This window comes from Pezoporus wallicus, unplaced genomic scaffold (genome assembly GCF_028554395.1).
Source record: "Pezoporus wallicus isolate ANWC-B61680 ecotype Strahan unplaced genomic scaffold, APGP_CSIRO_Pwel_v1 scaffold_2696, whole genome shotgun sequence".
In the NCBI taxonomy this organism is placed as follows: Eukaryota; Metazoa; Chordata; class Aves; order Psittaciformes; family Psittacidae; genus Pezoporus; species Pezoporus wallicus.
In genome coordinates, this window is record NW_026637439.1 from 1,481,868 (window position 1) to 1,499,485 (window position 17,618).

General features: G+C 42.5%; 1 protein-coding gene across 3 annotated transcripts; it reads right to left on the minus strand.

Moving 5' to 3' along the window:
* Positions 1-2,794: 2,794 nt before the first annotated feature.
* On the minus strand, positions 2,795-15,661 carry MTX3 (metaxin 3). 3 transcript variants are annotated; one of them, XM_057405463.1, is made up of 9 exons: positions 15,578-15,661; positions 14,973-15,042; positions 12,881-12,957; positions 11,272-11,364; positions 7,879-8,061; positions 7,655-7,731; positions 6,557-6,714; positions 6,114-6,202; positions 2,795-4,714 (listed from the first exon to the last, which is right to left on the minus strand). In XM_057405463.1, exons 1-9 carry the CDS (start codon positions 15,656-15,658, stop codon positions 4,604-4,606), a joined length of 939 nt encoding a protein of 312 aa, XP_057261446.1. In that variant the 5' UTR covers positions 15,659-15,661; the 3' UTR covers positions 2,795-4,603. The 3 variants fall into 3 exon arrangements, with proteins under 3 accessions (XP_057261446.1, XP_057261448.1, XP_057261447.1); XM_057405465.1 differs by lacking the exon at positions 6,114-6,202; XM_057405464.1 differs by lacking the exon at positions 6,114-6,202 and having other exon boundaries at positions 2,795-4,740.
* Positions 15,662-17,618: the final 1,957 nt, after the last annotated feature.

Sequence of the window (17,618 nt, forward strand, 5' to 3'; positions counted from 1 at the left end):
AGCAGGGCATCGAGGTTAAGAGGGCAGACACAGGGACCCTGTTTGCAGCACAGTAAGGACAACAGCCTGGGGAGGACAGCTCCCAACATGACTGTTTCACCACCTGCACAGCTGCTGTTGTACCAACAATAAGTCAGGTGGTAGCAACAGATAAATAAATGATCATTCACTGCAGCAAACCACAATGTGAGTGGAGCTGGATTCACCCCTCCACCAGGCTGCTTTGGGTAAGTTGTAGCTCTGCAGAGACTTGCACTTCCTTGTCCCTCTCACCTCTACACTGTTGGAAACCAAACCCTTGAAGTGTCTGTATGAACTGGCAGGCTGCCTGGCCACCCTTGTCAAAATGGCTTGGCAAATTTGAGCCGAGTACCGAATTGCTCACACAGGGACTGCTTCTACTTAATGAGCCACTTGATACCCAAGGCACGCAATTTCTCTGCACTCTTAGTAAACTGAAGGACCAGCTACACTCTGTATCTTGATAACAGTAAATCACCAACAGACCATGCACACAATACTTCAACATTGGAAAAAATTGGAACATTGACGTTCATGATGAAAAATACCCCACACAGTTTTAATGAGGGAATGAGCAAAAGGGAGATGAACAATGCTGAGGAACATCTTGTGCCATAGGCTGATTTACTGCAAGACCTTACTTGCCATGGAACTAAAGTTGTCCTCCACTAATTCCTGGCCTCAGCTTAGCTTTTAATAAAACTCAGTAAATCTTGCTTGCTCGGTCTTGCACTAGGCCACACTGGCCTAGCATATTACAAGTAATTTTCCTTTTCTTGCTTTTTTTTTTTCTGTAAAACCTGCAGCAAGTCATTGGATTTTCCCCACCTTCTGCCCACAAGAACAGTCCATTGTACTTAGTGAGGAAATCTTTCACAGTCTCAAGTACTGTGATACTAATAAATCTCTCAGACAACAGGTCACTGAGCATGAAAGCACACACCCATGATGCCTTTCCCTTGCTAACCTTTTCTTTCCTTCTCCTTCCCAGCTTCTGAATCCAACCTGATCCAATTTCACTTGCACCTGGGATCTGTTCCTGAGAGCTTTACTCCAGGCACAAACAGCAAACCAGTGTGGTATAGCAAATACTGGACCTCCTTCTTCCCGTCTTTAACATATCCCTGAGGTGGTACAAAGCCTCACCTGCCTTCCCAGAAGCTACCCCTGATATGGAGCTCTGCTCCATAACAGGCTGCCCCTGGCCCTCCCACTGCTGGGTAGACTTCCCTAGTGCAAGTAGACCTGGACAGGGGAGCTTGGCTTCTGCTCTCCTGCCCAGACCCAGGGCACAAGGTACTACCAGAACATCAAGCTGCACATCATCATCACCCCTGAATGGCTAGGTCTCGCACAGGTGCAGAACATTAATGCTAACAAGAGGCCTATATGCCAGACAGCAGGTGGGCATATGCCTGACGAGCAGCTGAGCCAGGAGAATAGCCTCTCACTCAGAAACCTGCCTATGCTCAGCCAGTTCCCCAGCTTCCTACTGCAGGCATATACCTGGCAGGTCCCAACAACATGGTCCAGAGCACCTGTGGCGGCTAAAATGCCTGGGCCAGCTGAATGGAAGAGAGTGGCTTTTCCGCTGGCACAGTTAGGGCTGAACAAGTGGAAAGCTCTGGGCTGTGTGCTTTGGGATTTGACCAGCTCCACCCTCTGTGCGGCTCTTTAATAGCACGTGCCATGCTAAACAGCCTGATCCTGCATCAGTGCTCTACAAAAATCCATCACCTCACTGGCACTGGTTAGCACCAGGCAGGATTATGACCCATTTAGCTGAACCAGGCTAACCACAAACAACAGACCAAAATGGTTTGTGAAACTGGACAGTTGTACTGTGAAACAGTACATTCTTTTAATGCAGTGTCTTGTTAGTCAACAGAGTCTGTAAGTGCGTTAGGGATTGGGCAACTCATTGCCAACAGTGCACCCAGCCAGATTTGAGCCACAGCATAGTTTGTCAGGCTAATGTAAAAAGCTGGTCCACCTTACTGTATGAAAAATACTCAGCACTGTGAATGGTTCCTACTGCAATGCCAAGAATAATACCAAGCGAGAGAAGAAAGTTACTCAAGTGAGTCTGGAAACCATTTTAACCCGGAATCAAATACAACTGGGTGTTTTTCTTGACAGAGTTTAAGCTACATTAGCAAAAGCGACATGATTTCAGCAATGTTTAAGTGTTTATAAAAGCCTAATGCAACAATGTTTTTACAGGGGGAAAAGACATTTTAAAGGTGTCTTGGAAATGCTAAATATACCATATTTGTAGCAATTCATTCATAACATTTTTCATCATATTTCTTCTGGAATAGACAAGTTCCTATAGCCAGCTGACAGAAAGATACAGATTAGCCCTGAAAATACCTCCATGCACTTCCACTGAAAGTTTGCCTGGGCACAGGAGTGTTAAATTTGCAACCTCTCGAGTTGTTGAGCCGGCTTACAGTTGGCAGCCACCTCCATTGGGAAAGCATGGCAGGCTGGAGTTGCTCCAGAGGTAATAACCTCTTCCCTGCCATCTTCATCTTCCAGGAGCAGTGCAGGGAAGAGAAGGCCCACCAGCTGCCCTGGTAGCAACAAGACAACAGAAAGATTACAAAACCTGTGCTTCCCCACAGCCTCCTCCCCTGCAAGCAGCTGTTGAAAGAAAAGATTTCTCCTGAAAAGCTGTAATTAAAATTTAATAAACTTTTTCATAAGGAGAAAGAAAAGTGTTCAAAAAACCTGACACTATTTCCATGAAAAAATACTACCAGAACTCCACAAAAAATCAAAAGTTTTAATTCTGGAACAATGACCATTTTACAAAGAGATTTTAGAGACTGAGTGTACATCTTCACAAAAGCAACAAACTAAGGCATGTTCTCCAAAGCCATGTTTAGAAATTAAGAGATTTTTAAAAGCCATGTGACTTGATCTCATTTAAACCTTATCAAGATACAGGCAGTAAAAATTCTAAAAGTCTGACTTACTTTTAGATGAAGTGGACTGTCAGTTTATACAACTGTCATGAGTATGAGCTAGATTAATTTCAAATCACTGAAATAAATATTCTAGTAAGAGCATGGAGCTGAAACATTATTTTAAAGTGCTCTTTAGAAACCCAACATTTCAATTATAATTAAGAAATGTTAAAGATCTTACATTCCTTACATATCAAGTCTGAAAGTACAGTATGTACACAATCTACAGTCTTGTTTTTATAAATAGGAAATAATTTATCTATATATCTCAAACATGACTACTAGCTGAAGGGAAGCTTATAGACTATTTCTATTTGACCTGAAAAAAGGAAAAAAAAAGTCATCCCATACATAGAGATATGGGAATGCTATATCCCCAGAACTGCCATTTTGGCTGATCTCCTTGATTAATTCTTATCTGGCAGATACTTCACCCACTCATGAAGCATCTGCCAGCACGTTGCCAGTAGAGAATGACAGCGTTTCCCTTGTAAAGGAATTGCTTGGGTCTCTAGAACTGGCAAGGCTGCTGCTAAGAGAATATGTAATGAGACCTAAGTCCCTTAATTAGAACAGAAGATATATGCACTGCAATGTACTAAAGTTTGCAGAGATAAAAGAACTCTGAACTAGACTGTCAAAAAACAAAAATTTGGATTTTTTTTTTAGTTTTTGAATGAAATGTAGTGCTTATAAAAAATTAAGACAAAACTAACATGAGGCATTTGTGACAAAGTTAAAAGCCTATCTCAACTTTCTCATAAAGCCCTAATCAGTCCCTTTCAATCCAGAACCACAGTGTAGTTGCTAGTCAAGTCTCTCATCCCAACAGGACTCAGCCAAATCTCTCCAGCTCACTACTGGTGCTCTCTGATTCTCATGTAACGGTTCTGCAGCATGTGGCATTCCCCTATGCACAGGTTAAGCCTGCTTCACTCAGGACTAATACCAGGTACCTGTGAAATGCTAGTAGTGTACATCACTGTGCTCCCACACTGCACACACTTTCCAACAATCCCCGTCAAAGTACAACATGATAATATTTTCAAAAATACAAACCACCTTAAAACACAGAAGTGTTCATGAATGTACAATAAAAATATTTAACTTCCACCCATCGTTTTTCATTTCTTGGCTGCCACAAAGAGCAACTTTTTTTTTTTTCCCTTCCATTCTTTTCAATGATTTTGAAACTCGACTTTGTAATTTTCAGACAGATACAAGAGTATACCCACTCACATATAGTAACATGATTACAGTAAAATCAAAAGCCACAAAATAAAATTATGGTGAACATTCTGTAAGTGGAATTTTAACTTTTGGTCAACATTTCTGCTAGGCTAAAGGCCAAAATATGCTGTACAAAACCACATTAACATCTGCAAGAATAAGCCTCTTGTTTACTTTAGCCTCAGCTTAGTGTGTGGTCAGCCTGAACTATGCAACTTCTTAAAAGAGCAGGTAGATAGGAGACTGTAAAGCTCTATTTCTTCCTAGCTGTACCCATAAGCAGATTCTTCCCTTGTGAAACAACATTCACGTGAAAAAATTTACTGTGGCGCTCAGAATTCTGAGTTGAAGGCAAATGCAGGTGTATGAGCAACAAGTCGTCAAGGTGACAAACGATTCAATGGACTGCCCTCTTCTCCACCTGCAGCAAGCTTGAGCGTCTTTAGCTTTCGAGGGGGATGCTGGGGACTCTTACGAAGGTTGTCGTCCATCTGCAGGGAAATAATGAGAGCCGGATCTGGCAAACAGTAGAATACAGATTACACAATTGTCTGTTTGTCAGCGCTGCCATCATTAATGCTGGTTTGGGATATTTTTTTCCCCTGTTATTCCAGGCCCAGCTAAAACTGATGCCTTGGCTCCTTTCCACTCCCAAAGATATGCTTGTTTCATTCCACTAGCATATGGTGCATCAACCCCAAAGGGCAAATAGGTTGCTTCTGCTCAAATAATTCTATCAGCATTACTGAAGAAAGAAACACTGCTACCTTCTTCTAAGAGACCAATGTTTCAATTTTGTACCATAGCCAAATGCAGCAGCATTTTGAAAAAAAAAAAAAAAAAAGCTGAAAAAAAAGAAAACTGATCAAAAGTCAAACTGCTAGTATCAATGGATGATTTTGCATGTTCAGCACCTTGCAAGAACAAACCTTTTTCAAATTAGAAATGTTCTGGAGGCGCTGAGTGAATTTAGATCAGTTACTGATTTCAAAAAGTATTTAATAAAGTGCTTCTGACAAGACCTTTTCAAAGACATGTTAAAATTAATCTCTGAAATATAAAGATTCTACATTTTCATAGGAAATCAATCTAATGCCCTGTGCATAATGTGGTATCAAAGACAGTCTAGTTACTACAGAATAAAGCAAATTGCAGAAGACAGCACAGGGTAGTTCTCCAGAGATTGTCTAGTCCATCCCACTTCACAACAGGAGTCTTTAAAAACTTCCACAGCCACTTCAATACCACAAAAAGGAGACACAATCCATACCTAAAGCTACAGAAGCTGTTCATAGTTAATGATCTATTTCCTACTCTGGTCTTTTCCAGGAAAAAATGCCTCCTATCCTTCTAGTTAAAGTGTTCCGTCTGTATCAGAACACTAATTCTTCACAAGTCTTTTTCACATGAGTTGCATAGCTTTTGATAGGTGCTAAGTGACACAGCCTTAGAGACAAAGAATACAAAGAAATAAAAGCTGGATGTAGAACAAGCAGAAGGAATAGTGACTGTACGTTAGTGACTACAGTGTTCAGTTGGGAGCAAGGAGAGCTGGCAATTGGTCTTAACTTGAAGGACCATTTCTGGGTCTTGATCAATACATTTCATTTCTTTCCTGGAATGTACTTGCAGAAAGACATCTTCTTTAGTTCGTATGCACACTTGCAAGATAATGCTTTTGATTGTAATGAAAATACTTTTGAAGTACAAGGCTTCATTATTATTTTCAAATGACATAATTCTTCCTGCCTCTCTACATAAAGTAACTCACTTAGAAAAGAAGCAGTTAAAATAAAATATCCACCACACAGCTGCATTTGTCATGCAAAAGTATCTGTGAACAGGTAACCACAATGAAGCAGGAATATTAGAGATTGAAGCAAACGTAACCTTTTCAATCAAGTTGGATTCCTTATTTACAAGCTGTGTGAGTTTCTGCAGATTAGCATCTGCTGTATCCTGTCCAGCCGGAGAATGGCCTGGAGGGTGAAGGCAGAAAGATGAAGAGTGAAAAGCTATTTAGAAAAGCCTTTAAATCCTTAAAAATGAACCCACATTGGAGAGAAAGTTCATAAAGTATTTTTACACAAACAAGAAATTAAGTGTAAATGCCATTCTAAGTGAGAAAACCAAGAGTATTAAGCATAAGCCATAGCATACATGTGTATTTTTGGCAATGCTTGCAGAGCACAACTCACTACCTCATTTCCCCACAGAAGCTCTAGCATAAACTACATAAAATCTAATTCTGCCTTGGTTCGCAGATGGAATACTGAAGTCCTAATCCAAACAAGACTACAGATGACAAAAAGGGGGAAATAAACAAAGCTTACCTGAGGCAGTTAACCTGAAGTAGCAAGTTAAAATATCATCACAGAATCGACACAGATTGGGAAGCTGTTTCAAATGCTCTTGTAGATGTACTCTGGGGAAGCACACTTTATAAATTGGCGCAAGGAAACCAAACACAAAGGCATCCAAGGTGGTAGGCCTGAAAAGAGTGACAAAACAAAACAAAAACCCAAAGTGACTGAAGTACAACATTAAGACTGCTACAATATAACTGCTTTGTGTGTATGTCAAACACAACTTAGGACAGAACAGAGCCAGCTTTTCCAGCATTCCATCTTTTCACATAAATCTGTTAAATGCTTTGATTTCAAATCAATCTGGTAAGTGTACAGATGATCTACTGAGTTCAGCACCTCTGAACTAGAGACATACTGGCAAGCTGAAACACTAACTTCAGCATTAAAATCCAGTCATACTGTCATGCTGATAAGCCACTCTAAACCATATTTCTGCAGTATAAAAGCCAAACTGTATGTCAGGGGACCAGGATCCTCTCCCACAAAGTGGTCCAACTTCACTGGCTAAAGGAAGAGATCATTCTTTTTAGGAACTGCTGGCACTATGCCACTGGCAATGTATGTTTCCTGCTCTGTGGACATACCACAGGAAGAGGAGCGCTCCCAGACATACACCCTCCACCCATGAAGGTGCTGGTATCACCCCCCGGCTTAAAGCAGTTTTTCTACATACAAGCACAGGAGGCAACATTCACGGGCTAGAAAATCACCCGTTAGTGCAACATTAACTCATCAAGCACCCGACATTTTCTTAGCAGCTGTAGTCTGCCCCTCTGGAAAAATTCAGGATAAGGGAGACACCACATTGCCTTACTCCAAATGTCTTCTTAGTGACCTGTTTATTTATTCAAATTTATCTGTAAAGCAGAGTGTGAGATGTGAAACTACTGTGCAGCACTTTTTATGTTCAAAGAGATAAAAAAACAAACCAAAACAAAAAAAGAAACTTGTGCTCACACAGTCATGTGGTACCTGCATTATTAGTCATTAAAAAGAAACAAAACCTTCAAAACCAAAATACAAACAACAGAACAAAACAAAACAAAAAAAAATCACACTCACGTATCTCCAAAGAAAAACTGAGATGTTCCCAATCTCTTCGACAGGAGATTTAGGCACTCCTTGGCATCTCTGTATATCTGATAAGACACAAAACTGGCTAAGAGCCCTAGGTTTAGCAAGGCTACTATGCATAACATCATTCATTATTTGACAGCGTGCTAGGCTGTTTCAATTCTCGTCTTTGACAGCATCAACTTACAAATTCTTTATTACACAACACATACTTGTGCTTCCACTTCAGGGAGAGTGTAGAGTGGAGGCCCTCCCCTGGTCAGCAAAATCCTGTTCAGCGCTTCCCTGGACATCTTTCCAGGCAGATACAAACTCAGTGGGAAGGTAATCCTTGAGGCAAACCATGGTTTTGTCACACTGCAGTAATTTTCAGCATCAACCCAGAAAGTGTGCAGCTGTATCAACACAAAGAAAAATGTGACTGGAATTTCAGCAAGAAAAGTAGATACTTCTCAAAAGTTTGATGTGCAAGGCCTCTGTCACAGAAACAGTAGCACCAGTAGCACTGTAATTTAAAGCAATCAGGCTCCATAAAGAACTATACTCATTCTTTAAGTGTAGGAGTATATAATTAAGACAACAACTTCCACCTAAAGAAAACAACAAAGATATTACAGACCTATACACACATGCATAAAATTACATACACACTCATGTTTATGTATGTGCACATATCCACACTCAAATGCACACACACTACACATAGAAAACATATTACAAAAAATGTTGTATGCATACAGTACCAGGTTGAGGTTTCTGTAATATTCTTTCTAATTTTATACAAATCTTAAAGTTTTATAAATGGTGGCTTGTAATCCTGCAGGTCAGCTGAAGAGGCTAGTCTATGGTATCATCTGGTCAGAATGTTTTTTTCCTGTACAACTGAAGCCAAAGTCATTCAAGAGATCTGATGTCTGAGGATTTTTATAGCTGTAATATACTTACACTAAATTGGTGAGGGCATGCATCCATGTGTTATTTAGAAATTAAATATGAAATTATTTTGATTTCTCAAAAGTTCTACCTGAACTGTTCAAAAGGTTTAAACAGTTGTGCACCCCACATCAGACATAACACAACTTTTTCAGAACACTCAAGTGAAAAACAAACAGCAACAATAAGCTGCTTTCAGGATATTGTTTCCTGAAAAGCACATAAAATAAAAGCAAATCATAGATGCCTTTTAAAATGTGTTTCATACATTCATTATTATTACTTCATACCCCACAAATAAGTACTGCATTCAGCCCTGGGGCCCCCAATACAAAAGGGACGGGAACCTGCTTGAACAAGTCCAGAGGAGGCTATGAGGATGATTCTATGGCTGGAGCACCTCTGCTACGCAAACAGCCTTGTTCAGCCTGGAGAAGAGAAGGCTGCGTGGAAAACTCACAGCAGCTTCCCAGTATCTGAAGGAGGCCTATAAGAATGTCAAAGAGGGACTCTTCATCAGGGACCGCAGAAACAGAGTACGGCGTATTGGATTCAAACTTACACAGGAGATTCGTGTTAGATGTAAGGAAGAAGTCCTTTACTACAAGGGTGCTCTGCATTTGGCAGTAACAGAAAAATAACTTCTTTTTCTCCCTCTCAGTAGCTAGTGCAGTGCTGTGTTTTTGACTTTAGCCTGAGAACAATGCTGGTAACACACCGATGTTTCAGTTGTTGCTAAGTAATTCTTTCTCCAATCACGGACTTTTCAGTCTCATGCTCTACCAGTGAGGAGGGACACAAGAAGCCAGGAGGGAGCACAGACAAGACACTTGACCCAAACTAGCCAAAGGAGTTTGTGGTATTCCATACCACAGCATGTCATGCCCAGTATATAAACTGGAGGAAATACCTGGAAGGCCCAGATCACTGCGCAGGTCAGGCTGGGTATCAGTTGGTGAGTGGTGAACAACTGTACTGTGAATCACTTGTGTTTATTGTTTTCTTAGAATCCTAGAATAGTTAGGGTTGGAAAGGACCTTAACATCATCTAGTTCCAACCCCCTTGCCATGGGCAGGGACACCTCACAATAAACAGTGCTGCCCAAGGCTTTGTCCAACATGGCCTTGAACATTGCCAGGGATGGAGCATTCATAACCTCCCTGGACAACCCATTCCAGTGCCTCACCACACTTACAATAAAGAACTTCCTCCTATATCGAATCTAAACTTCCCCTGGTTAGGTTTTAACCCGTTACCCCTTGTCCTATCACTACAGTCCCTAATGAAGAGTCCCTCCCAGCATCCCTATAGGCCCCCTTCAGATACTGGAAAGCTGCGATGAGGTCTCCAAGTCGCCTCCCCTTCCCAGGCTGAACAGCCCCAACTTTCTCAGCCTATCTTCATACAGGAGGTGCTCCAGTCCCCTGATCATCCTTGTGGCCCTCCTCTGCACTTGTTCCAACACCTCCGTGTCCTTTTTATGTTGAGGACACCAGAACTGCACACAATACTCCAAGTCAGGTCTCACAAGAGCAGAGTAGAGGGGCAGGATCACCGCCTTCAACCTGCTGGTCACACTCCTTTTGATGCAGCCCAGGATACGGTTGGCTTTCTGGGCTGCAAGCGCACACTGCAGCCGGCTCATGTTCATTTTCTCATCGACCAACACCCCCAAGTCCTTCTCCGCAGGGCTGCTCTGAATCTCTTCTCTGCCCAACCTGTAGCTGTGCCTGGGATTGCCCTGACCCAGTTGTAGGACCTTGCACTTGGCATGGTTAAACTTCGTAAGGCTAGCATCAGCCCACCTCACAAGCGTGTCAAGGTCCCTCTGGATGGCATTCCTTCCCTCCAGCATATCAACCGAACCACACAGCTTGGTGTCATTGGCAAACTTGCTGAGGGCGCACTCAATCCCAGCGTCCACGTCACCGACAAAGATGTTGAACAAGACCGGTCCCAACACCGATCCCTGAGGGACACCACTTGCTACTGGTCTGCAGCTGGACATCGAGCCATTGACCACAATATGGCCATCCAGCCAATTCTTTATCCACCGAGCGGTTCATCTGTCAAATTGATGTCTCTCCAACTTAGAGACAAGGATGTCATGTGGGAGTTTTCCTTTTCTCCTTTTAGTTTTATATTCTCTCCCCTTGTTATTTCCCTTATCATTATCATTATTGGTGGTAGCAGTAGTAGTTCTGGTTTATACCTTAGTTACTGGACTGCTCTTCTCTTAATCTGTGGGAACTACATTCTTAACGATTCTTCTCCCCATCCCTCCAGGAGCAGGGAGAAAGGAAGAAGGGGGGGACTGAGCAAGCAGCTGCGTGTTTCTGGGTTACTAGCTGGGCTTAAACCTCAAAAGAGGGTAGTGAGGCACTGGAACAGGCTGCCTGAGGAGCAGAGATGGACAGAGTATTGGGCAACCCGGTCTACTGAAAGGAGTCCCTGCCTATGGCAGGGACCTTAAAGATGATCTTTAAGGTCCTTTCCAACCCAAGCAATTCTATGAGTCCATGAAATACACTCTTCTTTCCTTTACAAAAGTTGCTAGGCGGTATTTCCAAAATTGCACTAATTCTAGCCAGGACTATGGCTGAGAGACTTTAGTGTCTCTCACACTGGGCACTTCTTGTACCATTCACTTCCAAAAATTCTCAATACTTACCAGAGAAGGAAGCAGCTTCTCTTCAAGTAGTGCAATATATGCCAGTGTATCAGCCCCTTGTTTTGCAGACAATTCATAATCAGCATTGTATTTCTACAAATTAAGAAAAAAAAAAAAAAATTACATACTATAAATAGCGTTACTGGGAACTTTCCAAAAAGATGATTAGCACAACCCGAAGTTGTTTCAAATTGAACACCTATCAAGTCAGCAAATAAAACAACATTTTTCGGGACAGAAATCATGCACTCACTAGAATTTCCTTTGTTCTTCAGGCCAGCTATGTCAAACCTCCTTGCATCTCCCTTTTCTACATCCTCATTCTTAGATTTCTGGGCCCTCCTATTCCCACAGTAACTCTTGTGTCTCCCTCCTACTGCTTTCCAAGCAACTGTCCAGTGATACAGAGGCAATTTTTCAGTACTTATGGATGTAACAAACCTCTGGAAAGACCTCACCTTTATCTTTGAAGAAGAATCTGACACTTAAGCTGGTGCAAGCATAAAAAAGGCACATATTCTCATCTTTTGCTTTTGACTACCATTCTAAAAGTTGAGAAATTGGATGCTAACAATATAAAGGACCAAATGCACAGCGAAATTAATGCAGTTACAGTGGACTGAGCTTTTAATTCTGACACTGGATCCTCTTAAAGCATTATCTGAAGAGTTGATAAGGTTTTTAAGAGGGAGATAAACTTAGTCAAACAAAGGGTCAGTGCTGACCCTTAGATATCTAAAATGAAGTATATTATTCAAACATTTTAAGCCAAGGAGGGTTTTTTTCCTAACATTAATGAATCTTTGGTATTCAAATTACTATGACGCTTCTGAATTTTAAAACAACTGTCTAAAATTCCACCTCTAATAGGCAGTTTTCAGATCCTGCTTTTCTGCCCCCAAAGTTTTAAAGTTTCACTTTAAATCTTGACTAGGCAGGAACTGAGTTTCTAATGTAAAAGCAGAACAGTGAGCTGGAAAATAACCTTAGAAATAAAACGATGATGCAATGCTTTACTAGACATCTTTATACTTTGTCAAAGAAGAAATCATATAGCTTTATTCTTTGTGAATAAAACATGAAGAAATCTGCAAAAGGCAAGCAGGAGTTGACTACATGAGAACATGATGTGCATCAAGAAATGCTTGCAGACATTTTTACACTACAGGCTATAGAAAAACTACGTAGATTAAAACTGACACCATATTATCCTTTAAAAAAGAGCACTCACAGATGATTATCCATTTAAGCAGTTAAAACCACACTTCCTAAACTGTGATATCCTAAGTCTGCAAAGTCATAATGGTGGTAAAAGTGTTATAATTAGGAGCAGGGTGCTCAGTGAGAAACTGTTCAATTAAGGCAAATTTGTTGTCCTTTTCAATGAATATTTTTCTCATGCCTATTTATGTATCTTTCACATAACTACCCATCAAACTTTCAAACAACTATCTCTTATCCACCATTTTGCAATTCTCATGCATGTATTAGCAACAAGAAAGCTCTGGGTGTGAACTGAGTTCCAAGTTTTCAGAAGCCTGTATCATTGTATACAGTTGACAAGAGCCACTATGAGGCAGAGAAAACAAACCTTTTGGAAGTAACCTACCTGCTTTCTTAAGAAGTTTAGTATTTTTGCTGGCTGAGAAATGACAATGTCTTCTGATATGAGGACTGGCACATCCCCTAGAAGGCATAAATAACACAGTCAACAATTTATGTGGATTAGTTCTAACTTAATTAGAAAGCAATCAAGTCACTTCATCTACTTTTCCTCATGTTTGGATCTTCCTAACATGTACACACAAACTATGCTTTAACTAGTAGGGGAGTTCCACCAAGGTCACAAATACATTTAGGGTATTATGGCCTTCATTAATAACAACACATAAGAAAGAGCCCAATGTTTTCTGGTAAATCGCTGATACTTCGAGAACCAGGCTCCTTGTCCAGATTTCAGATATTAATTTTAAGACAAAAATTCTAAGACAGTCCAACTGCTCTCTCAACTCATTCACCTCTCGACCTCTCCTTCCTTCTACGCCTATTTTTCCCTCCCATTCCCCTCTAAATCATAGAATCATAGAACAGTTTGGGTTGGAAAGGACCTTAAGATCACCTAGTTATAATCCCCCTGCAAAGGGTAGGGATAATTCACACTAGACTGTGTCACCCAAAACTCCATCCAAGCCAGCACTGAACGCTGCCAGGGATCGAGCATTTACCACTTCTTTGGACAGCCTGTTCCAGCCCCTCACCATCCTCACGGTAAAGAACTTCTTCCTTATATCTAATCTGAACTTCCCCTGATTAAATTTAAACCCACTACCTCTTGGCCTATCGCTACAGTCCCTGATGAAGAGTCCCTTTCCCGCATCCTTGCAGGCCCTCTTCAAATATCGGAAGGCTGCTATGAGGTCTCCACGCAGCCTCTCTTTTCCAGGCTGAACAGCCCCAGCTTTCTCAGCCTGTCTTCATAAGGGAGGTGCTCCAGTCCCCTGATCATCCTCATGGCCCTCTTCTGGACTTGCTCCAGCAGCTCCATGTCCTTCTTATGCTGAGGACACCAAAACTGCACACAGTACTCTAGTCTTTCTAGAGTCACTGCCCACGCTACCACTGCATAATCATGAACCTAGTACTTCCCTTCTGCCAGAAGCCTACTGGTCAGACGTTACTCATCAGATTGCAGGATCAAAGACTGCACACTGTAAAATTTCTGTAACAGGTCTATCTTATAGCAAATTCCCAACATAACTGCCACAATGAGCCTATCATGACTGTGCTGCTAAATACTATTAAAGTAACAATTATCAGCAACACTTAACTATTTGGATATTTTTCTTCATAGATATTATGTATTTTGGCTATGAAGTATTTGGCAAGTACACCCAGCTAGTTCTTGGTATTTTCTACTAACAGAAAACAATAAGCTTAAAAGCAAGAGCCAAAGGTACTACTTCTGCATGGATACAGTAATGCCTAAACTGATAATGTGGAAAGTGTAAATGACAGAGTACTTTAACCCTGCAGTGATTTTACCTCTCTGGAACACACCAAGACAGTGCTGAGCAAACAGATAAGCAATGCATAGAAGTATCTGACACAAAGAAGTCCTCTCTGATGCCTGATCTTCAACTTCCCCAGCAACTAGGTTGTTAGTCACCTTTTCTGAGTCAGCCTCTCTAACTCAGCACAGTACTACACATCCCAGCTAGTGTAAGTTTATACTCTTTGAAGCTCACATTCCACTTCCAGCTGTATCAGCCCATTAAATTATGTATAATTCTTTAATTATATAACATTATTTCCATACACAAGTCTAGTTACTACCATCATAAACAGACAGGGCGCAAAAAGCTTAAGAATTTGTTTTCATTATACAACAATTTAGACTGCTGACAGGAACAGGTATGTCCTTGGCACTACTGCTTTGTTGACTGCCTGCTGCTTCACCCATACCCATTTTAATAAACTGTCCTTTAAGGCACTTTATTTGTCTTCCTTTGTTTTATTCCCACAGATTCATCACACTTGATCCTGCAGTCATTTACTGATGTGTGGTGAAAGCAGTCAGCCTTCACCGGGCCAGGTTACACCCTTGAACACAAAACCAAAGCAAATGCAGAAAGAACACAGAAATTGGAACCCACGTTTATGACTTGGCTATGATTAAAGAATAAAGAACTCAAGGATGGTACCTTTGCGAGCTCTCCATGAATTATTTATAGTATTCACTGTCAGGGGAGCACCAGAAAATTTGGCATAAGCCTGCAATAAAGATTAGGGGAAGTAAGTCCAGTGTGTAAGAGAAGTGTAAGACAGCACTTCAGGAATTATTTTAAACAGATGCGGGCACTGAGGGACCGACTCAAAGGACACGCACCGGGAGGCGTATTCGGTTTTAGTCAGTCGTCAGTGCCCTGATGCACTTCTAGGCAATGCCGGCCGCGCAGGCCGAGGCCAGGCAGCCCACCGCAAGGCACGATGCCCTCGGAAAGAGCAACATCCCGGGACGCCGCTGCCGCGCGCTCCGCAAGGCGCCACCACGGGCCCATTCGTCCTCACCTCCCACCTACCCCCGGCCGAACACGGCGGCAGCGGCGGCCCCTCGCCCAGCACAAGGCTCGCCCTAGGCGGACGAGGGCGGGCGCGCCCAGCGGCGCCGGCGCCGCCTCTCCCGGGAGAAAGGGTGCCGCCGACAGCCGTGCCGGCGGCAGGCGAGACCCGGGGTGCCGTCTCGCCGTCCCTCCGTCCCTCCGTCCCTCCCTCCCTCCCGAGGCGGGTGGCGGCCGACAGCAGTTACCATGACGGTTAGAGACTCCGGGTGCACTGACGGCAGCCCCCAGCCACCTCCCCAGCAGCTCAGCTCCATGGGAGCCGCCATCTTGTCCGCGCGGTGCTGCTGCCCTCGCATGGCGACGCCGGAGCGCCCCCGGCCGAGCCCCGGGGAAGGACAAGTCGCCGGGTGGGCCGTGGCCCTGTGGCCGGGAGGCTGCGAGGCACTCCCGTGTCACGGTGTTCGGAGCCTCCAGATCGCCGCCGCCGGCTGCCGAGGCCCGAGGGCGAGACCTTTGGAGGCGTCGCTGGGGGTAGGGGCGTCGGCTGCTCCAAGCCTTTTACCTGTGAGGGGACGCCGCCTGCGCTGAGGCGCCATCGTTTTACTCGGGGGCTCCTGCTGCTGCATTGCTTGAACCCAGCTCTCTGGCTCCGTTACTACACAGGAAGCTGTGACTTCCCAAAAGAGCAAATGTGGCTTTCGAGCAAATGTGAAGATCACTTGCCAGGAATTCGGCTTTAAAAATAAGGAATTCTGATGATATGGTACCAGTTTTGACCAGGTTATAATGATAACCCTTTCAGGGTTTTGGTTTTTTTTTTGTTGTGTTTTGTTTAGTTTTTTCTTTTTTTGTTTGGGTTTTTTTTTGTTTGTTTGTTTTTTCCTATGGACTATTGGAAGCATCAAATTGTCAGCTGTTTCATTTCAGCGTTGGTGCAGACATGCCAGAGCATGTCTGTATATTACATCAACTAAAATGTTTCCATCCTTCCCACACAATTGACTTAAAAAAACCCGTGTGCAGACCACCCTTACTCGTGTCTTCTGTGTATGAAGAAATGAGGAGAACGAGGTTAAAGCTTCATCTTCCCCCCACCCCAGATCCGTGGTTTCAGATCCGCATGAATTTTGTGGCAGAAACGTATGGCAAATCTACAACACAGATCTTGAGACCGTTCTGCACCAGCTTATGAGGAGTACAGGAGAGGAAACATGTATCCATTTCTTTTCCTCAGGAATAAACACACCACTGGCAATATTAACAGTAGGGAGAAAAAAAAAAACAAACAATCAAACAAAAAGAAAAAACACACAACAAAACCCACTTTTTTTTTCTTGTTGGTTGGTTTTTGGGGGGGGGTTGAATTTTTGTTTTAACTGCTAAATTTCTTCCTGTAAAGAAGTACTTAAGGTACATATTCTTAAGGACACCTTTGTTCTCTTTTCTGCCCTACAGGGACCAGCTAACTTCTAGTCACTGCCTCTGAGTACTTTGCTTTGGCCCTATGCCCTCACTGGGATGTGCAAGGGAGATTCCGAACAATGAACAGCTGTGATCCCAATCATCTGTTTCTATAAGGAGGATGACCTGGCAGGACGTTCTTAGTCAGGCTGCAAGGAGGCTTAGCAGGTAAATGTTAGAGTAAAATTTCTTTGCATTGCCTTGGGGCTCAATTCATCTCTGTGCTGTTCTGGAGTCCAGAGCAAAGATGGAAGGTAATCTGCATCTTCCCTCACCCATCCAAAAGCTCTTCAGGAACTTTTCCTCTTGGTTGCCTGAGTGGAATTCCTGTTAGTGCATCGAGAATGGATATGTGCCTTGACTTGAAAAAGTAGAGCTGTGTTTCTGAAAAAGTAAAATTTCTTCTGAAACCCATGTTTGAAACCCTATGTTCTAAAAAATTTGTATGAAAATGTGGCAGGATCAATCCCAGAAGTGTTGACACAAATATGGAAGAAAGTGGCTTAGAGCTGATATTTCGCTTTCGTTAACTAAGACTCTACATCTTAATTGACTCTTGCCCATTAATCCTGATTTTTAATCATCCATATAATTCCATAAAAACAGTGAGTCTCCTGATTCATATTAAGAGCAAAATATGAAAGCTGAATTAAGCAGCAGGGATTCCTTTCTACTTCCCCTGCCTCATTACTTGGAGTTTGAGCAAGTCATGGACATTTCCACAATGCAGCTTCTATAATGTTGGCAGCTTGTCTGTATTCTACGTGCTTAGAATTTTACTGATTTATGTGAACTAAACATTTAACTAAAAATTAAACTAAAAAT